At 43.8% G+C, this 23,041-nt stretch overlaps 1 protein-coding gene across 1 annotated transcript in view; it reads left to right on the forward strand.

Annotated features, from left to right (window-relative positions):
• Positions 1-23,041, forward strand: part of SLC12A2 (solute carrier family 12 member 2) — a 345,212-nt gene that overhangs the window by 110,169 nt on the left and 212,002 nt on the right. Inside the window, exons 3-5 of the mRNA XM_085632709.1 lie at positions 15,325-15,400; positions 15,700-15,795; positions 22,409-22,548. Of these exons, the coding sequence (XP_085488835.1) occupies positions 15,325-15,400; positions 15,700-15,795; positions 22,409-22,548 (312 nt within the window). The remainder of the gene's footprint in view (positions 1-15,324; positions 15,401-15,699; positions 15,796-22,408; positions 22,549-23,041) is intronic.

The following is a 23,041-nucleotide window of genomic DNA, read 5'->3' on the forward strand; positions in this document are numbered from 1 at the left end:
AAGGAGTACAGCAATATCTATAAAAGTCCGTAAATCACAAACTTAAGTAGTCACTAGCTATGTCATGTGAGCTAGAGAAACCAGTTATGGTAAAGTATCTAGAAAACGTATCGGTCTTCAGGTGACGTCCCAAGAGCGTAGTTTCCTGCTCCCAACACAAAAGGTTAATACCTGTAGCATACTTAAATCATCTTGTAAACCCACTCGATACCGGACCCCTGAATCCTGGTTCTTAAGTGTAGGATGCCCATAGATAACCTTGACAGTTGGTCACTTGTAAGCCAGTCTGCATCAATATAAGCACCAAACTATAGTTAATCCTTGTTTTAATTTTTTCATACCACTGACAATGGTTTTCCAGGACAATAAGTGGCGCGCTCTCAATCAAGCGATAGATATCTTGCTCTTTTGATGTTGGACTTCCTATTAAGGAAAGGCTTAGTTGGTTCTGTCCCAACCACTGATCGTCTTGGAGCCATTCTGGACAAAGTGGTGTGGAAAGACATCACCTACTTCTCACAAGGAAAATTTTATCCGATCTGAGAAATCTTGGTATCTGCAGTTATACTTTTCCACCATGGCTTGTTGATACCAGAGGACCTTCTGGCCAGGTTTTTCTCGACACGTGCCTCTAGATACATCTCTCGCAGAACAGTTTTCTCTGCACTGGTGTCAGGAAACATCCCTTACTTGCCACCAGATTACTATCCTCGACAAAGTTGAAACTGGCTCCAAAATAATATTTTATCTGGTTCCGCTGGTTCTGATCTGCCTGGAGTTTTCCTCTGTCGGCCTTTAAACCATTGGACTGTTTAAATGCAGGTGAAATGTTGTCCTGTACAGTTTATTTCTTCATAAATTGATTCCCATTATTGAAGAATAGCATGTAATCAGATTGAGCATCCTCTGTAAGCAATACTAAAACAGTGTTGCAGAAAGGGTCTTAACACTTGTATTGTATAAACTCTTCTATAGCGCTATCTGCCACCCTACGGGTATCCTGGCTCTGAGAGACTGTAAAAACCTGAGACTGTAAGAATGGAAGCCGAACGGAACAGGGTTGTTACACTCTATTCTCTGCCGAAAAGCCACGTTTTAAGATTTTTCCTGAAATTCAGCAGTGTTTTGGCTTGGCGTAGTTCTTGGGGGATCTGATTCCAGAGGCGGGCTGCCGCCGTACTGAAGGCCCTGCCTCCCATCTTGGTATGTTTTACTCTGGTGACCACTGCCAGACTTTGGCTGGTGGATCGAAGAAGTCTCTTTGGCTCGTACCATGAGAATCTGTCACACACGGGTAATGGACCAGTATTGTGAAGGGCTCTGTACACCATAACCAATGATTTAAACTCGATCCTGTATCCTGAATCCTGTATTGTTGATCAAAGCTGTTACATTATCTGGAATATATTAAATCAAGAAGCTTCGTACTTTTCCCCCCATATGCATCCAGCTTTCCATGCCCCACTGTACATTGAGTAAATTGAATTTTCCTGAGCTCTGCAGTGAAGAAAAACTTTAACAACTCTACGTATTTACAACCCTTCTTTTAATCTGGTTCGTTTTCCTCTCCTCCATTTCGATGAGTGAGCGGTTTCCTATCACCATGATCTGTGGTGCTTGGATGTGGTTATGATTTAGGAGTCCAAAAAATATTTCACCCCAGTAAAACATCAAAACTAAAGGATCTTGGACGACTATGCCCAAAATATATATATTACAAAATGCGTTTTAAACACCAGCTCGCAACCAGAATGATGAGTGTCCCCGTTTATTTAAAAGGTGCACTTACTCAAATACCACTGATTTTTCATCATGCATCAGTGTTCTACATTACCATGGGTATGTCTCTGTAAGGGCACCCAGCTTTACAAGTTCTCTACAAGCTGTACTTCATTATTTAAGCAGTTGAACACCCACCATCCTTATTTTGTAGCATAGGGCAGATTGTTGCACCCTTATGCGCGGAGAAAAGACAATCTGAGTGCCTATTGACAAAGTATATTCTGTGTCTGAAAACCAGGAGGCATGAGGTGTACCCCTTTTCTTTCGAGTGAATCGCAGGGCAGATCTTTGTTATCTGGCTTCAGCAATGAGCTGGTGCACTCTTAGCTCGACTAAGGTTTATGTCATGAGTGGGTTAAAGATGACCGGTTACAATTGTGGGCTACCCATGTCCTAAATTTGTTGAAATTCCAACAGAATGCCAAAGATCCACTTTTCACTCGCTGGTGGAGGACCAACAGAGAAGCGTTTTTTATTCCATTGTGCAGGATAGCCTGTGGTTTGGCTTTCTGCCCATTCCTCGGTTTTCATACCTTTATCTGAAAACTTGGAGAGCTGCAAGATGAATCTGGTGATTTTGGCCTTGACCAGACAGCTCTTTTTAACCATTCCCATGCAAGATGTGTGTATCAAGCCCATTATGTTAAAGTCTCACACAGGCCTGATGATGAGGGACAGAGGCCAATTTAAGCACCACAACCTCACTTTCCTAGAGCTGACAGCTTGGTTACTCTGAACGTACTTTGTTTTACCGCTATATCCCAGATAGAGACATTTTGAGAGTCCAAGACGAACCTACGTGTTGAAGTGGACACATACAGCAAGTTACGACCATTTGTTGCAGAAAGGTCACAAATTTCCTCTTTGCCTCTTGTATCTGGCGAAGTTAAACCTCACATACTTAAGTAGACTCCACCCTGTGGTGATTTATTGCTATAAAAGGGGACCTTGCCCAATGGTGATTTCTCATGATGTAAGGGAACCTAACACGCAACTACTTTGCTCTTACGGAATCATTTAAGAATTCATGCAACATTATTGTCTCTAAACATTGTGAGACTCCTGATTAGACTCCTGTTTGCAGCTTTGCCTAAGGTAAATAAGAAATGATTGTAATGGAACAATCTCTTGCTAGCAATGACCTAGACTAGATGGATCAGTGGAATACAGTGCTTTACTGTTGGAGCCATATGTTTGTGGCATGTGTAGCTGTAGATGCATATGCAATACGTACTCCTACCATCTAGTGTTGGGCTTGGACGTGTTCAATTTGTTTTTGTTTGAAGAACGTCTTACAACTAACGAGGTGTACTGACTCCTCCCCTAGGCAGTATTGCACATTAATATCGGCTACATTTTCAGATTTTGTTTTTTCCCTGCCATCTGGTTCGGATGTGCTTTGTCGAGGCTCCGATTCGACGCAGTGCGGCAACATTTGTCAGGGCCTCTCAATTATTTCTCCGCTACCAATAGCGGAAGAACAATCGCCGCACCTGTTTCTTCCATCAACAGTGCCACAGTCAATCACGTCTGCGTCGAGGGACATCTTCTTGGGCAGGGTAGCGGCCTGACCTTTTTCTTAAGTGTCACTCACCATCAAGAATGGTGGCAGCGTGATGGAGAAAAAACCCTTCTTGTACTGTCCAGAGTGCCACTCCAAGTAATTGTGGACAGGCTAACACAGTCTGTAACTTGCCTTTCACCAGAAAACAACTAGGCTTCTTGCTCCGCCTGTCTCCCCTTCAGGTCTAAGAAGACCATCTGCAACATTTGAGAGAAACGACGCCTTGTGCGATGTGTAGAAAGGGATGAGGAGGTCCCCCCAATATCATTGGGAAAGACCTTGAGATGGAGGAAATCGGCTCCAGGCAGACAGCAACGTTCAGTCCTGAGTCAGAAGTCAATCCGCAGCTGGCTTCCACACAAAGATATGGTGCCCGCTCAGTGAGATCCGCCCCAGACTATAGCACTCCCCTGCTCCTCCAGGGCCAGGACTTCAAGGCCTTGTTCCGTGTTGACTGGGCCACCCCTGCTCTCCATCCATGGCTGGCACTGAGCGAAAGCTTCGGAATTGACATCGGGCCCGACTTTGACAAAGAGTCTGTGCCCCAAAGCAAAACACTCATTAGCATCGACAGCATCTTAGACGTCAGCAGTCCTATTCACGCCAAAGGACATTTCAGAACTGAAACCTATGTCTGCACTAAAAGCTGCATCGGCACCAAAAACAAGCTCGACGTCGAAGCTACCATCGATGGGCAAGCGCACTTCAGTGCCCAATTAAATGGTGGGCTTCAAACCCGAGACACCTGGCACAGCACAGTCAGCCCTCGGCAGCGAGCTCAGATTCCGCAACCTATCCTGGAACTGCTGCAGGAGGATCTGGATTCTCTGCAACAGCGCTTGGAGATTTATCCTCCTACGTGAATCTTTACCAAACCTCCACTTCAGTTTCAGCATACTCTTCCTTGAAAGAAAACTCACTTTTGAGAAGCAACTGATAATGGAAACACAACCTCCCAAGCAGAAGAAAGACTGGACAGGAGTACAAGCCCCCTACCACAGCCTTCTGCTCTCCCTCCTCTTCCACCTTTTCCATCATCAGCACCTCCTCCACCACAACCCCAATCACCGCAGGGGTCACACGTTTCATACTACGGGTGTGTAGCCCACCCTCTTTAGATTTTGAGGCTGTCCTCTATCCACAGGATATGCAAGAGGATCAATGGAAGGATGATGGGGTAGCACTGCCGAGACCCAATAACCCAGATTTATATCCTGTGAAGCCAGGTTACCCTGATGATACCACCTCCTTGTCATGAGATTATTCAAATGGCAACACACTTCCATGAAGCAGACCTGTGCTCAACCCAAGAGGAGGAACATTTCTTGCTGGAAAGGATATTGCACAGACAGCGAGCCACCCAGTTCCTGCTCATGATTAAGGGCATGCTAAAACTAGAACTACAAACACTTTCATACTGACCCACCATACATTACTGCCCAGCTACCCCCTGACTTGCTAGTGGTATATGCTGCACATTAAAGGGTAAACTCCAAAGGGACTGGAGACACTCCACCCCCAGGCAAAAGCACAACCAGTATTATGTTGCAGGAAAGATGGTTGCAGCACAATCTGCAACCCATTGATGTATTGCCACTTCAGTGGAACTACTGGCACAATGTGATCATGCTCAGTGGGATGAGATGGATTGCTCATACCGTCCTTACAAGAGTAATGTAAGCAAAGGGCACAAGAATTGGTTTCAGAGGGCCATACAATTTCAAATGCATTTATTGGAAGTGCCGTTGTCGCGGGGTACACTGCCGCAAGAGGAATTCATTCTAGCACCCCCATTAGAAGGCATGCTCTGCTTAGAATTCCTGGATTAAAGCCAGTGGTTCAACAGCATCTGATCAGCCTGCTGTTTGATGGAGAACATCTTTTTGGGCCACAAGTTGATCAGATGCTAGAAAAAACACCGACACAGCAAAGGCGATAGGAGCATTAAAATTTCCATCCCCTCAAACTAGTTTTCACTATTCAGTTTCATAAGTGCTCCACCACCACACCCCTAGACACACACCCCAGAGGCACCAGGCGCTCGCCCAGTCTACCAGAGGGTACTTTAGGGGGTCGTATAGAGGGAGTACCAACTGAGGTGGAGGTAAGGGAGGAGCGACCAAGTCGGCCACACCTGCCAAACGGTGACTCCTTTTCCCTTCAACCATTCAACACTCCTCATCAGACTGCAGGGATTCTTACCACAATGGTGCAACATCACTTCAGACCAGTGGGTCTTATGTATTGTGAAACACAGGTATTGCTTAGAGCTCACTGCAACACCACCAAACTTAGCACCACAACCACACTCTTTCCCCCCACAACATCTGCACCTTCTCAGAGAGTAAGTATAACCCCTGCTTCAAAAAGAGCCATAGAGCCAGTGTCACGCCACCACAAAAACACAGGAGTGTACTTATTGTATTTTCTAATCCCTAGAAAGGATGGTTCACTCAGACCCATACTAGACCTGTGGCCTCTCATATAGATCAGAGCATTTCCATGTGGTCAAGCTGCAAGATGGCCTACTGCTCTTTAAACAAGGCGACTTCATGACTGCCCTGGTTTTGAAGGGTGCCTACTTCCACATACCAATACACCCAGCACATCAGTGTTGCGTCAGGTTCGGGCCCAACATTATCAATTCAAAGTTATATCCTTCGGGGTCACCACAGCACCCAGGGTATTAACAAAATGTCTCGAAGTAGTTGCAGCTCACTTAAGATGGAGCGGCATACAGGTCTTACTGTATCTTGATGATTGGCTAATAAAGAGCTACAGAAAACACTGTCTTGCCCACACACAGGCTACTTTTTTTTTTTGCAGTTTTATATTGCGCGAACTCGACCCGAAGGTAATCTGAGCGCTTTACATGAGCACCAGTTGCATTACAAACTGACACATTCATTTCTAGGCACGGGGTGATTAAGTGATTTGCGCAGAATCACAGGATGTTTGAGCCTCCTGCCTGACTCGACCTGGTCCCCCAGCTTCAAAGTCTGCCACTCTAGCCGTTCAGCCACATCCTCTCTTTGGACTTTTCCATAATTTAGGATTCACCATAAATTTGGGCAAATCCCATCTACAGCCATTGAAAATCCAGCCCTGTCTAGGGGCAATAGTAAATTAAGTGACAAAGCTTATCCCAGCCCTACTCAAATCCAGTTTTCAGGATCTGTTAACTCTTTTTCAGCCGAATCGTCCAATAAGTTTGCAGAACCATGCGCCTGCTAGAAATAATGGTGTTCTGTATCACCATTTTTCCTCATGCTAGGCTTCATGTGCATCCACTCAAAGAATGCTTGGCACAGCAGTAGTCACAAGTGGAGGGTCGATGGGAGGATCTAGTGTTTAAGGCCAGCACACATCTCTCTGCAGTGGTGGAATACCAAACATTTACAGCTGAGCAGGCCTTTTCTGGACCAGATTCTGTAAGTGAACCTTACCCTGAGTTCTACCCTTTGAGTGTATGGCTATCCTCAGGGAAGCTCATCGCCCTACCATTAGGGCTTGTTGTGCAGCAAAGTGGAAAAGGTTTGTACGTTACTACATTATCAAATGCATCAGTCCTCTAGAACCAAAGGTACAAGACCTAGTTACCTTTTCCATTTGCAATGCTCGAGCCTAGCATACCCATCGATTCGCTTACATTTAGCTGTAGTGGCAGCATATCTACAAAACAAGGAACCCTCCTAACTGTTCAAATCCCTGTAATTAAAGCTTTCATGGAGGAACTAGTTATCCTTCCCAGACGACCTCCAATCCCATTCTAGGGGCTTAGTTCTTATTTTCTTTGTGTTAAAAGGTGCTCCGGATGCAAACTATGAAAATGCACCCAATTACTATGAACACTGCCCCAGAGAAGCTGTGTAATTACGCTGCCCCCTGTCATGTGAAAAAACTGAGCGGCTGCTTGCAGCTGCTCCATGTTTTCACAGTGCAGGCAGCAACCCTCCTGCACTTTTGAAGGGGATTTAGGATCCCCTTGCAGGCAGGTGCAGTCAGTGACTGCACCTGCTTGCAATGGGATGTCTGGTGTTTCCATAGGACCCCCTTTTCCCCGCTCTAGAGGGCTGCTCTTGAGGGGGGGGGGGGATAGAACTACCTGTGTTCTTTCCACATTAAACCACAGTAGCAGAAAGGGCACTTCATATACTAGAAATAAAAAAAAAATTAAACCTCATTATACTATATAGATAGTACATAACCAACATGCTTGTATGTAGCCTTCTCAAAACCCCTGTAGAGGGATTGCTGTCTCAAAACAAGGAATACCTCGCTTGCTAGTCAAATGCATAAAAACCTTGCTATGCCAATGCTAAAAGACCGCTTCTAACACCTCCAAGGCCACATTCTACTAAGAAAAAAGCAGAAACCATGTTTTGTTTTAAGGCACATTCGAAATGCAGACATTTGTAAGGCTGCAACTTGGTCCATACCACACATTTTTAGTAAACACTATTGTGTGGACGTTCTAGCACCACCGCAAGCCCAAGTGCGTAAGCTGTCCTTTGTACACTTTTCCAGTGTTCTGCAACCTCCCTTGGCTAACCACAACCTTGTAGGGAAACTGCTTTCTAGTCTATGAATAGCATGTGTAGCCACAGCTACACCAGGGCTTGAAAAATGGTACTAGTCCAGCAGGTCTAGTACCTTGAAAAATCTTCTCGACCCAACAGTAACCTACTTGACCTCTGTCCCTGAAAGCGGAGCAAATGTGACAAGATAACAAGATTTAAAGGTATCTTTATTGCTCATTTGCTTTGTGAGCAATAAAAAGGCCTTTAAATCTTGTTATCTTGTCACATTTTCTCTGTTTTCAAAGACAGAGGACAAAAGTTAGTATGTTTTCCTACTTGCCAGAAAGGGCTAGTAGGACCTAAAAATAGCTCGACCTCATTAAATTTACCTCGCAAATGCGAGCGGTCGAGTGGATTTGTTGAGCCCTGTACACATACCGTGAACAGAATGTTACTTACCCTGTATACACTTGTTTGTGGCATGTAGAGCTGTAGAACACACTTTACTGTTTATTCTTCACCCCCTGGATGGGAAAATCAATCTGAAGAGGGAACTATTGTTGATATTCAATACTGCCTAAAGGAGGAGTCGCTCCACCTTGTGATTCGACAGACTTTCGTTGAACAAAATCAAGTTGTACATGTCCGAGCCCAACATTAGGTGGCAGGAGTATGCATAGCATGTGTATCTATAGCACTACATGTTACAAAGAGATGTATACAGGGTAAGTAACATTTTCCGTAAGTATCTGTCGGGTCATCATTTGAACAACTACACTAAATGTATGGTTCGTTCTAAAGCTCCTTGTAAGTGTACATTTGAATGAGCAGTCATGTTGACCACTTTACCTGCTTCCAGAAACCTCCACTTGTAATCCGTGCACATACGTCTTCATACCTTAGAAATTAAGGCAATGCTTAAAGATCTAATTACAGACTAGTGGTTGTTGGAAAGCTACACCATGTGTAAGTAGCCCCAGATGTCATGAGGGAAAATGAGGATTGCATTATGTTTTTTCAAAGGTTTCTTAGACAGGAGTATGTTTCTGGTACTGAGGTGAAAGTGGGTCAATCACAGTGCTTTTGAAATGTCTCTTTAGTGTTAAATCTTTCTGCTTATGTACTTGACCGTGACAAAAAGGCTTTTTTGTCATGACTGAGACCCACACTTTCACCTATAGAGCCAAGCCCTCTTTAGCAAATAAATGGATTAACTTCCATGATAAGAGACCTAAGCAGTCGGCACCAGCAAAAGAATCCAATGTATGGATGTATAAATGAATGATTTAAGCCAGTGATTCAGTTTAAAGTACACAGTCACTGTTCATCTGTTTTAGTATATCAAAAAGAGGTGAGGTTTGTGTACAGGAGAAGGATTGCTAAGATTTATTGCTCATGTTCTCCACAGGTACAGTAATGGGATCCCATGGTGAATTTATTTCAGTTAACTATGGGCAAGATATGTGGTTAACCTTTCAATATGGAAGAGGCCAATGTAAAAAAAAATGCACTGGTCCGAAATGTGTCAACTTAAATATGGAGGCCAAATGAGAGACCAGCAAAAGTCTGTTCTACAGTGCACCAAATGAGAATTGCCCTGTTAATCATTAACAATCTCCCATTTTTACAACATAAAAAGGGCACCAGAAATGTTACTGCTTTAAAATGATCGAATATCCTATCATAAATATATACTGGTTTCTTTAACTTATCAATGCAGTATAATGTGTCACACAAAATTGCTATTTGTTGCATAAACTTTGAACCGAGAAAATAGGATGAATATTTCTCCCCGTTTAGTGGTGTATATGAGGACAAAGATTAAAATGTCTTTCATTGAGTTCACAAAAGCCATATTTAATGTAAGTGTATCTCCCTGCTCGGAATGTACTTAATGCTTCTGTGAGAAACAGACCAGCATTCGCCATGTATGTGGATAAATCGATCTACCCCGAGTTATTGTCATTATTGAAGGAGGGGAGGCAGCACGACTCGTGTGTGGCCACCTCTCCCGGGCCATGGCCCCTCCCTAAACCCAGTAATAGTCACCATTAGCGTATAGAGCGATTGATAACTTGTGTCTAGTAGTATATACCGCCGTAGTTTTCGTTGTGTGCCCATATGTATTCTCTGTAGGCGTGTGTTCGTTGGACTACATACCAGTTATAATAATATACCAGTATATTTTGCTGCGCTTTTACAAAAGCAGTACCGTAAATAGGCCTTAAAATACATCAACGCTAATAAACACCCTATCAATTTTTATACCACCCGCATTACCCCTAGATAAATAAGGCAGTTAAACACAACGCCCACTTTTTTCTTGAGACATGCATTTCTGGATACATAAACACATTCATGCTCACTGTACTTCCTGATGTTAAACACATAGTGCCCAAAGCAACCCTTGTGTCAAACACGCAGCGGTCGGTGCACGCCGTGTTAACCACACAGTGCACCAGTATTTTTTAACCAGCCATGCTCAGGGCACCCGTGTGTTAATGTAATACTTCACATCAAAAATTGAAAATATCCACCAGGACATAACAACACAACAGCAAGTTCAATCAAATAGTACGCAGAACTTTGGACCCAAGACAGACGACATCTGTGCCCAATCCCACTTACCCTACGCGCCACTTACTTTTTGGCCCGAGATTGATGTCCAAGGCCTGCGGGACATCCTAGGTATGGTTAAATCTGGATCTCCTGCCGACCCCCTTCCGATGTCTATCCTTAGACTCCTGGACACTCCTCCTCTCACAGTACTATGTCAAACCTTCAACTTGTCCCTTTCCTCTGCCACGGTCCCGCCATCTTGGAAGCACGCCATGGTTTCGCCCCTTCTTAAGAAACCATCTGCCGACCCAAAAATTTTGGCAAACTTCCGTCCAATATCCCTTCTACCTGCTCTCTCCAAAATCTTGGAGAAGCATGTCCACAAATATATCACTAAATTTACGGAGGCAAATAATATCCTACATCCATCCCAATCGGGTTTCCGCACCGGATTCTCGACGGAGACCACTTTACTTGGAGTCGTGGAAAACCTACGACATCTGGTCGACAAGGGTAACACTGCCGCGCTGATCCTTCTTGATCTCAGCGCGGCGTTCGACACCATCTCCCACAGCACCCTGCTTGCTTCCCTTTCCAACATGGGCATAAGAGGAAAGGCACTAGATTGGATTGCCTCTTTCCTGACTTGCAGGACATTCCAAATTTCTTCCAGCAATGCGGCGTCCAAGGTCCACCTTTCTCCGCACGGAGTTCCACAGGGATCAGTATTAAGCCCCCTACTCTTCAACCTTTACGCAGCCCCGCTGGCCCAGATAGCTGAATCAGCTGGTCTTAACATGTTCACATATGCTGACGACTCCCAAATCGTCTTTTCACTATCAAATGAAAATCAGGACTCTCCCTCACGCCTACAGATTGGCCTTAGAAATATTTCCTCCTGGATGAATAACAATATGCTTAAACTTAACGGTAGTAAAACCGAGGTTCTGATAGTAGGTCCCAATCATAACCTCTGGAATCCCAGACACTGGCCATCTGAAATGGGCCCCTTGCCAACTCCATCACACCAAGTTCGGAACTTGGGCATTATCCTAGACAGTGGCCTAACCATGGAGCCCCAGGTTAACAATCTCACAGCCACCTGTTTCACAATCCTGAGATGGCTCAGGAAAATCATATGGATGCTCCCTGATGACTCCCAAAAGACAGTGATCAATGCATTAATTACCTCCCGTCTGGACTATGGGAATGTCCTTTACTTAGGGGCATCCCAGGCAGTACAGAATGCGGCAGCTAGACTGCTTCGTAAGTGTAACAGAAGAGACCATATGTCCAGTCATTTAAAGGCACTCCACTGGCTAAAAATTGACAACCGGGTCAAATTCAAGACCCTCAGCCTCATGCATAGGATAAAGTGGGGCTACGCTCCCAAATACCTTCAAACCCTTGTACACACCTACACGCCTGCACGATGCCTGAGATCTACCACACAAGGTCTCTTTTGTGTTCCTAAGACTTTCCGTGCGAGGATGGGAGGAAGATCCTTCTCCCTTCTTGGCCCGAAGCTCTGGAACTCCCTTCCGCAACCTCTCCGTTTAGAAACAAGGTACACTTACTTCCGTAAAGCCATAAAGACCTGGCTTTTTAACCAGTGATCGGTTTCAGATTTTTATCCCATTGCCCTTTCCTGTCTCTTTGGTTCAGTATTCTGCCTAGCGCCGGGAAGCCCTTTTTGGGTATCTGTCGCGCTTAATAAGCTTAATTAATAAATAAATAAATAAACCACGCCCCACTCGGTACCACCCTGTGTTAAACTCTTGCATTCAGTGTACCTCGTGAGTTGAACATGCAGCACCCAGAGCACCCCGTGTCAAACACGCAGTGCTCGGTGCACGCCGTGTGTTAAAGACACTGCGCTCAGTGCACCCCCTATGTCAAACACGCAGCGCTCAAGGCACCCCATTTGCCATTCACGCTGCACTAGCTGCCGCCAGTGTTTTAACACGTTGAGCTTAGTGCACCTCATGGTTAAACACGCAGCACTCAGACCACCCAGTGCATTAAGGTGCTGCCCTCGGTGCACCCCCTGTGTTAACACGTGAACCCCGTGTAAAAGACGGGCATACTTGATGCGCCTCGTGCCCTCAGTGAGGAGACGGTTGCATAATGTGACTATTCTCAAGATTGTAATCTGCCGCCCTACACCTCCTAACAGAGAACCCTCTTTACGCGCCCAGGAAGGCAGTGGGCGTTGGAATAAACAAAAAAAAATGCAGTTGCAATGCAATAGGTCTCGCATTTACGAGAGTTTGAGCTATTGACATTGCAAATAACAATGCCTTTGATTTTTGTTTTCATTTTAACAACTTATATAAAGGGCATTGTCCTGTACAGTGCCAATAGCTTAAACTCTCGTAACTGTGAGACCTATTGCATTGCAAATGCTTGTTCTCACTTGTTGCCAAATCTAGTGCCCAAAGGTTGTCCTACAGATCCAATTAGAACAATTATTTGCAGTAAAGGTGTTACAGTGTATATATTACTAGAAAGTGCCATGGTTAAATGCCTTTTTCATTAGTCAGTTAAGTCTTTAATTCTCCTCATCTATCTAATCCCTTTGGAAGACTCCATCTTGTCATTTGGTCTTTGTCCTTCCACCAGTGGCGTCACTTTGGTGATGTCCAAGACTGTATTCCTTATTGTGGTCATGCTCACCAGGAACATTAAGATGCAGTTGCTTTCCTCTGACATACCCTAAACTGTGCTTCAGCAAGATGGTCGTTCTCGGGACTCCTTTTTAGCTCTTGCCTAGGCAGCGCTTGCGCTGTCTCTTCGAGACATGCTGTATTAAAGATATGTGCATGAAGCTCCACCAATCTTTTTAATTGGCTCCTGTCCCTGTCCTTTGTAAATGGTGGCTTTACATTGGTCAATATGCGTAGTAGTACCTCCTTAATTTAGGTTTTAATTACAGCTTCAAGACACTATTTTCTTAAAAGGCTTCAGGCAAGACACACACTTGGTCCTAACCTAGGCTGGCAGTGGTTACTTCGCTCACTAGAACATCTCACATTTATGAGACCGTCTATAAATATTTCTTAATCGGCTCCACACAGTACAACCTAATCCGAAATTAAAATTAATGTAATTATTTTGTCCCATTTCAAAGTTACTAAGTGTATATATGGACATAGCTATTTGAATGTACTTGTAGTACTTTCTTGCATGCAATGCATTATGGGTAGGGTGGATTTACCATATCTTTTGCAGGGTGCAGTACCATATGTGACCAAAAGATCTACAGTGTTGGTACCTTGCTTACTAGGGACCTCTAGGAGCAGCTTGCGGTACATGCTGGTTCCTGGCTCCCTACGCAAGCATTTGCAATACACTAGGTCTTGCATTACTGAAAGTATGAGTTATTGGCGCTGCGTTATTTGCAACACCAATACCTCAAACTATCAGTAATGCGAGACCTAGTTCATTGCAAATGATTGTTTGTGACGGTTGTGGTTTCTAGATTTGACTGGAACACTTGTCTTCTACTCTTCTGAAGGGGGGATGGTAAGTGGTTTAGTAGAATCACTGTGATAGTGACTTCATTTCCTCTCTCACATTGGAGAGAGCTTCGAAAATGGTCTGTGTCCAGCCCCATAGTTAAATTAAAATAAATCAGTAGGTCGTCTACGTAGGTTTTATAGCAAGTTATACCGACCAAGCAAAGTCTTGCAGGTGAATTCCAGGTAATTAGGCATGCCTAAAATAGCTCATCACTTAACATTCTGAAAGCGAATTATAGGGTGACACGCTGGGTGTTGTCCCTTTGCTCTCTGCATATTGACTTAAATAATACAAATGGTTGGGCATGGCAGTAATTGTATAAACTGAGTCAGCCGGAAACGTACTTATAGATGTAAAGCCGACCTTAATATACATTTAGTTTTCTCTTTGACTGACTGATCACTTTTCATAAAAGGGAAAGTAACATTGACTGCTAGAGCGATTCCCCTTGAAAGTGTGATCAGTAAGTTTGTTTTATTTTCTAGTGCCTTTTGGCAGACTTACTCGGGTATGTCATAAAGGGAGCATGTTGTGTTTACAGGTTAAAATTGAGATTGAAATCCACGTTTTGCATTGTCCTGCTATTTACTGGTAATGTTTCTCATTACCATACAACATTCCTTTAAAGCCAGACCTATTGGCTTGCCAATGATTGTTAAATTCTGCATCAAATAAAGTAAAAAGAATGAGGCTCCAAATTTCCTATTGTTGAACTGAGTCAAATGTTTTTATTTATTTGTATTTTATTTTTTATAATGCGTCATGCATAGTTGCTCCTGTTTATAGAACTCTTCTTGGGCACAAAATAGTTTCTTTGATTTCACACATCCTCATGTCCGCTCTCCTTATCTGGCCACCATACCATACATTTGCGACCCTACTTTGACTATGCATCGGAATACCTCCCATAATCTATTTAACCAGAGAAAATGTATCCACTCCTTGTTGATTTGATTATCCTAACTGTTAAATTCACACAAACAAAGTTGCTTGGCGTTATTCCAGCTGTGGACTGCATTTCTCTTGCATCTTGGATTGGATTATTTTTTTACAGACTGAATACATATGTTCATTCCCTATGTGCTTCACGCCCATGTGATACCCTGATTATATAGTCTTATGAACTCTTAGAAAAATGTTGCATTTTATTTATCTGCTCCTTTACTTAGTCACAAAGTAGAATTCAAGATGTTACTTGCTCAAAGCAGATTGTTGAAAACGCTGATTTTTGTATACCATTAATCATTACCCCCTCTTTCCCAGTGTCCTTTTCCTAAATCTTTCTTGATCTTGTAATGTTTTACACGTGTGACGCTCTGTGTCTTGGTGGACAGGGTCTCGTATTAATCTTTTCCTCCCTCGCCTCCCCTTCCCCAGGTACGATGTATGTTAAATATTTGGGGTGTGATGCTCTTCATCAGATTGTCATGGATTGTTGGACACGCTGGGATAGGTACGTGTAATATTTTGCACTGTAATTGCAGTTAAATATGCACAAATGTTTAATTTTGAGCTACCTGTGCTATGTGATGTGCATGGAGAGTAATGAGTAGAGTTGGTACTCGTAAATTCGAAATGAGCAAATCACTGAGGCAAAATCTGTCGCTTGGTTAGGTATTGTTAGTTCTCTTCTATTAGCTAAAAGTGGCTTTCCATTTTGATTGCCCCATTTGCTTTTGTTTTTTAAACTTTCATGCCTCTGTTTTTTCTAATGAAGTAGCAGTAAAACATTTTTCTTCTTTTCTCTCCAAGGTCTGTCTGTTTTAGTTATTGCAATGGCCACTGTTGTGACGACTATCACAGGATTGTCCACGTCTGCGATAGCGACCAATGGGTTTGTAAGAGGAGGTATATACATTTTTTGATATAAGTAGCACTTGATGTACTCGGTAGCCAATAACTTGTGAGTTTAGTAGGTCACAATTCAGGGTACATTTTGTGGTTTGCATGTGTAGGCTGATTATCTTTCAAGCTCCTCAATTCCTTACTTAACATCGAGTGCTGTAGCAGGTCGAATAATCTTCATCCTCCTGCATTATATAGCTAATTGGTGATTTTGAACTGTCACTCGGGCACGGCAGAATTGTTAAGCTTCATTCACAAAAAGGGAGGAATTTTCTTCTATACCAATTTTGAAGTATTAGCAGGATAATTCCATTATTTGTAACCTGTGCAGCTGTAAATCACATACTCTGCATTCTCTTGCTATTTAGTTGGGTGCAGACATTTGCAAGTTGTTCATGATTGACGTTTTCAGTCTTAATGTCTCGTAACAACTTCCTATTCCCACAGTGTACCAGGACAAATACTTTGTCATCGGATTTGGACATTTCAGCTTGAACTCTGGTGGACTGCTTACAATCTTTTTGTCCCTTCGGATTCAGTTACAGAGTATCCTTCTCTGTTGTCTGAAGAATCATCAAGAGGGGCATTGGTAACATTGTCTATTCAGTTCTAAAATGCATCAAAACAGTTTGCTTCCAGGTCTCCGATTTTATCTAGAATAAATTTCAGAGCAGGGGAGTGTGGAGATTCTTTTCAGTTCTGCCCAAAGTTTAACACCAGATGCCCTTGATCAGACCACACTGGCCTTGGCATTCCCCCAAAGCATGAGGGGTTAACCTATTCTACTTGCCTGGTGTTCATAATCAAAAGACCATTATGTGTCGCTGAGAACGCCACTGGCTTCATTACAAGGTGCAACGTGAAGACCCTACCGATCTGCCTCCCGCACTGTCTGCCGACGAAATTGCCGAAATCTACTGCAAAAATGAAGGCCCATCCATTGTACAGGAGGCACAGAAAGAACTATGTCCAATTGTCCTCCCTTCTGAGGGCTCTGCAGCCTTCAGGTCAGAAAGACACCGGGGCCAGGACAAAGACTGTGTCTAGGCCCACCATTCCTCGAAGACCAACATAAAAAAAAAACTCATGGAGATGTTGAGAATGAATCCTAAGGGAGTTGGGCATCGAGGCATGACCTTTTGGGCTTGGCTACTGGCACTGATCCCTCTTGGCATAGAGTCCCCTTCAGCTCCCGAAAAGACTTGGCCCAAAGAGCTTAAAACCTCAGCTGATACAGACTTGACCCAGAGTCTCAAATTACGCACCTTTTGGAGTCAAAATTTGCCCTGATGCCTGCTCCAAAAGACCTAGTCATCTAGGTATACTTAGAGTGAACCCACCAGCGCCAGTGAGTTCCCCGAGGTCCTTGATCTAAGGAGATCCTCCCTCCCTACCATTAGAGGAGCCTCATACGCCACTGCTAACCCCTACCAAAGAAAGGAGTTTTTTTGGTTTTTTTTTTGGATGAGCAGATACCGCAGTTTAAATTCAGTCCAATTCAAAGGTGGAGCAACAACAAGGCTACCAGCCCTTTACCATATCCACCTCCAATCGCTCCACAGCCCCCATCTCCAACACCTACATCATGATCACCGAATCACTTCAGGAGTCTGTGCACTTGTATCATGCAGACTAGAACCAGGGGAATGCCTATGACCCTGAGGGCCCTTATTTTGACCCACCCCCACCTATGCAGGTGGCCAGTACATGGGAGGATTTCATTGTGCCTCTCCTGCGACACAACAGTGTATCGAGCTGTGCTACATAGAGCAAGCTCTATGCGGTGGTTGTGGGGAGTAGATGACACTTTCAAAAACTGGAAGCATGATGAAGTGTGCCATCGAACATTTCAGGGAGCCAGTGAAAGCTCTAGTGGTCATTCTGAGGTTTGAGAAGAAGTGTAAACTCTCCCAGGATGACCTTCTGTTGTTCAGGGGGCATGTACTGCTGGCCTTTTTGGCTGTACATATGGCCATGAAGAGGGCTTACACCCAGGCATCAGGGGACTCCTGTCCTCCTGACTAGGAAAGTAAAAAGACAGATGCAACAAGGAAGTTTACTTTAGGGGTGGCTATCCAGTTGAGGTTAAGAACTAGTGGCAGAGGACAAGAGCATGTATGTGCTTGATGGGGAACATATCTTTGGCCCGCTGTTAGACAGCATGTTGAAAAAGATTAAAATAGATATCAACATCGCAAAAGCCGGTGGTGGGGCAGAAATTGTGTGGTGGGAGCGGGTTGTGGGGTTTGCGTTTGCCTAAAACACATGGCATTGGACCATTCAGTCACATTCAACTTCTAGTGGATCATCTGCCTGGGGTGGAAAAAATGTTTGTTGATCTCTGGACACATGAGCCAGTCCACAAATGGAACAGAAACATCCAAATTCTTTGGATATACTTTCAAAAATGGAGCTCGCCAACAATCACTATTGTAGAAAACGTAAAATGGCCAAACTTCGCCTCCAGGTAGCCACACCCACATTTCATGGGAGATGCACTGTGGATGAATTGGTCAGGGATCTTTACCTATGGTTTTCCTCCACTGCCACTACCTCATTTTCATTACTACACATGATATGAAACATTTAGGTCGAGACAACCTTGGTATTCAATGTTACTGTTCATGTATTCACATCCACACGTATAGCTTCCTAACAGACTAGACCTTCTGACCCAGCATTGTGGGTCAGCTCAGAAGTTTAAACCTCAAAGAAATAAACCTAGTTATTACCCGCCAGATGTTTTAGAGTTTGGTTACTTACAACTGCTTTAGGTATGTTGCAAATCCTGCGGGAGGCGCACTAGCCGCCATTTAGGCGTGCCATACCTCAAAAAGGTTTTGTATCCTACTAAGTAAGCCATGCCAGCCACTCTAAGCAAAGATGCAGGATATTATTTATCTGCTGCACCTTCGAAAAACTGGGTCAGGCTACACTTCTGTTAAGTGATATTATGCGCCAGTGTGCATGTTGCATACAGAATAGGGAACACTCTTCAACACTGCCTTAAACCGGTATTTTGAAAAAGGAAATGAGTTATACATCCTATGACTCTATTGCCCCCTACATGGGACCTTAATGTGGCACTAACAAGACTTATGGGCCTTAATTTTGAGCCAGGGCACTCTCTTGTGAAATGCAGTTCCTCTTTTGGGAAGTGGCCTTCCTAATTAGTCACTTCACTAAGGAGAGTTAGTGAGTTGCAGGGGTTCACAGTTGAGGAACCCTTTATACAAGTTCATAAAAACCGTGACATCCTAGGGATCAACCCAGGATTTCTAACATCTTCTCACATCCTAAGACGGTAGCAGCAAGGGCATTGCACACATTAGATGTCAAGAGGGTAGTAATATACTAAATGAACAGTACAAAAACCTTCTGCAAATCTAAGCAACTGTTTGCAAGTCCCTTATCAAAGTATGGCATTTCAAGATGGATAGTGAAATGCGTACACACATGCTAGGTTTAAGCAAAAACTATACTGCATACTGTTCCCATGGCACATTTCTCTGGAAAGAAGGGTGCTACTATGGTCTTTTTAGGGAACATTTCAATAGCAGATATCTGCAGAGCTGCTACATGATCAACTCCACGCACGTTCACTAAGCACTATTGTGTAAACACTTCAGGTTGCCAAGAAGCTTTAGTTGGCCAAACTGTACTGAAAAATGTTTTTCTGGTGGATACTTCTGGATTCCTCACCTTTGGATTATCCCCGAAGACCCAGACTGGATCCAGAAGATTTTTCAGCATAGCCCCTGCATGTCGAAGTTTGTGTTGTGGTTCTGTGTCGACTCCACTATGCCCCGGAAGCGATGAGTGGAGAGATGTATAGGCACTATGTCTGTTCCTATCTATTCACACATTTGGATGCAGATATGGAGCTAGCTCCTACTTTTTCTCATCAGGTTTTCTCCAGACTTTCTATCCAGTGTGTTGCCTCTTAAAACTAGAAGGTATAATTCTTGTAGGGGCTGTTGCATGCTCATGTCTGTGACAGATTCCCCCCGACCTCAAAAAAGATGTGTCTCTGGTGTTCTAGGTCATGTCATGACTCGAAGTCATGCAAGAAGTTTGTACTGATGCACTCAAAGGTGACCTGAGACTGCAAGGGCAAGCTGTGTGTCGTCCAGCATCAATCGAAGTCCGGTAAGGACCTCTCTTGCTCAGTCAAGAAGGGCTGGTCCAGTGACAAGTCGTTGTTGTGGTTAGAGCCTTTGGGTGATTCTAAACCTAAAAAGAAAAACAAGATGTCCAAGCGGGTCTGGTCCCAGCCTGTCAACCCTCCCTCTGAAAAGCACAAGGATGTCAAGGTGCCTCGCAGTCTCTCTTGGTCCACTACTGAGGAGGTGATTTAGCAGTTGATTCTAATTCGCCCTGAATTTCGGGGTCCGTCAGTGATGCCTCCGCATGACAATGTGCTTAAGGGAGGCCATGGTACTTATCTTTGGCACTCTAATGACTCCCTCTGGTGAACGTTTGAGCCCCATGGGTCCCAGCAGGCCACCAATCTAATTACTGCCATTGGGTCACCCTATGTGCTGTCTGTGCCTCCTGAACCCACTTCGGGATCAACTCTGGCTCTGGAGCGGGCTTCTTTCCTGGCAAGACTATTTATGCCAGTTCCTTCCTCGTTGACACCAGCACTGATGCGCGAGGAGGACAAGAATCCCATAGTTCTACTAGCCGAATCAGTCTCTACGTTTGTCGAAACTGTGCTCCGGCTCTGTCCCTACAGGCCCGGCCCAATACATTGGGACTTTGCCTAGAAGCCGCTCCCCAGTGCTCCAACAACTTTTCGGATTAGACTGTAACCAGAGGCACAGTTTTTGTTGTGGATGGTTATGGTGTGAATGAATTTCATCCACACTATGATGACATTTTTATATAGACCTACTAGAGGCCTTTGGGCTGGACACTTCATTGACACAGAACTGGTCTCCCCAATCTGGCTCTTCCACAGAAGAGTCTGCTTCCTTCACCATGGTAATTAGTTGGGCAGTTAAAGTTTGAATCTGCAATGCAGTGTTCAGGAGACAGTCATGCCAAGATCAGTCCAAAGCAGCTACCAGATTCCCTAGGCTACCCAGATCATCGGATTCTTGCTCTGGGCCCAAGCACATCGACTAGCTGCTGCTGGTCCAAGATGTCTAGGCAGGACAATGACCTAGGACTAGCCATCTAGTTCACCCTGTCCAAGTAAGTGCAGGTCAGTAATCGTGCCTACAAAAGGATGTATATTTGTAGGGCAGTGGGACAGCAGCAAATTCACAGGAGGGTGGCTCTAGGCACAAAGTAATTTACATCAATTGTTATCCTGGGCTTTGGAGCTTATGAGCAAGATACCATCGTATCAGCCATCTTCCCCTTAATGACAGTCATAAGATCAGCAACATACTGACCTGATGGTCCTCCAGCACACTAACACCGTTTCCTTACACTGTTTTTGGAAGTAAAAAGATGAAACTGGCTTGGTTGCCCCCCCCCCCCCCCCCCCCCCCCAAAAAAAAGGGAACATATAAAAAAAAAAGCTGCTAATTGCCTATAAAGCGTCAAGAACTGGCGCACTATCATAACTGCCCAAAACGCTTCCTGAACAGGTAAGTTGGCTAACCCGGCACAAGGAATACAGATCTCCCCAGACTTGAAACCTAATAATGCAGAAACTTCTTACAAGTGGGAGAGTTACGGTCCAAACCTCTCGCTCAATACCCACATCCGTTGGCAAAATCTGTCATCTGCTCCAACTTTACTACAATATCATTAAGTGAACATGCACTTTTCAACTTGTAGGTTGACTGTGGAATTTCCACGCTCTGTGTTCTCCCTCACGCCCCTCTGGTGGCTTTAAAAGCGGTCTATAGTTGGCTGCTAGACGTAACACTGGGCAAGAAAATTAATCAGTGTAATGGACAGCTCCATCACAGAGCTACGAAGTACTTTAATTTAATAAATTCAAGATATTAGTACAAATTTACAGATTATAAACTATTCACAAAATGTAAACCAAACAAATGACACCATTTATGTAAAATAACCTTTACATCTCAAAGCGTGTAGCTCAAAGCTTGCTAGATGTTATGGTGGTTCTACTTCGGGTTTTTCATGTTGGCAACTGGTGCATTTCTTTAGAGCACATATGATCATGCTTTGCTTTCTTTAAAGGGTTTTGTATTTTTAACCGCTTGGCTCGAGCAAATCCTAGAAGCAAACTAGAGTTAACATACTGAAATTAAGCTCATTGTGCCACAGTATAACTTCTCATTCCTTCAGCCTTCATGGAAGGTCAAACGAGAGGTTCTGTGTATTGTAGCCTTAAAACCCGCTGCTGTGTAAGTGCCTGCCGAGAGCTGTTTCTGCAGTAATGTTAAGGGGGCCATTTCTTTAAAGGGAATGAAATATTCTGCAAGTGCAACACATAATTAATGCCCGCTTCATCCCCTGGGCAGAAGTGTATTATCGGTATATATCTTCGAAATGTAATCCTGCCACTAAGCCAATTGTGTTTGAGACCGCGTTTAAAATAAAGTGCATGTCGTAGACCTTGTTTCCATTTTCTGCCGAAGTTAATAGCTTTAGAAGTAATACCACATTGAGTATCTATTTTTACTTTTAGGTGGGGCGTATTATTTAATTTCCAGAAGTTTGGGACCTGAATTCGGAGGAGCAATTGGCCTTATTTTTGCGTTTGCAAATGCTGTTGCTGTAGCCATGTACGTGGTTGGTTTTTCCGAAACCGTCGTCGACATACTTAAGGCAAGTGGTTTAGTTTATGCACTTTCAATCACTTCTTTTCTTTCTTTTTGTGCGCTGTTATTGCGTTAAATAAACGTCGGTTTTCTGAGACTGACGTTTTTCCATCACCCACAGGATTATATTTATTTTGTAGGTTTTCCTATCAAGCATTACTGCAGTTCTTGAAAATCACTTTCCGCTGTCTGACTTTATTAATATTTAGTAAGCAAATTACTTTTTTGAGAAGTTATTTATTAATTTGCCTTGTATCCAAAGACCTGGAAGGGAGAAATTCTGGCATGTCAAACTGCTGTCGTTGGAGACTCATTCGGCGTTGTTTGTATGTGAGACAGCAAGATGGGGGCTGGAGAGGAGTTCAACAGTTTAGCACGAGGGACAACCCATGTACGAGGTGGCACGCTCCAAGCGAATAAAGTGCATAGCACATTTTAGCTTTAAATGGGAATTTGCATCCAAACATTAATAAACTGTTGTGCCCACTTATTTTAGGTTT

This window comes from Triturus cristatus, chromosome 2_1 (genome assembly GCF_964204655.1).
Source record: "Triturus cristatus chromosome 2_1, aTriCri1.1, whole genome shotgun sequence".
Lineage (NCBI taxonomy): Eukaryota > Metazoa > Chordata > Amphibia > Caudata > Salamandridae > Triturus > Triturus cristatus.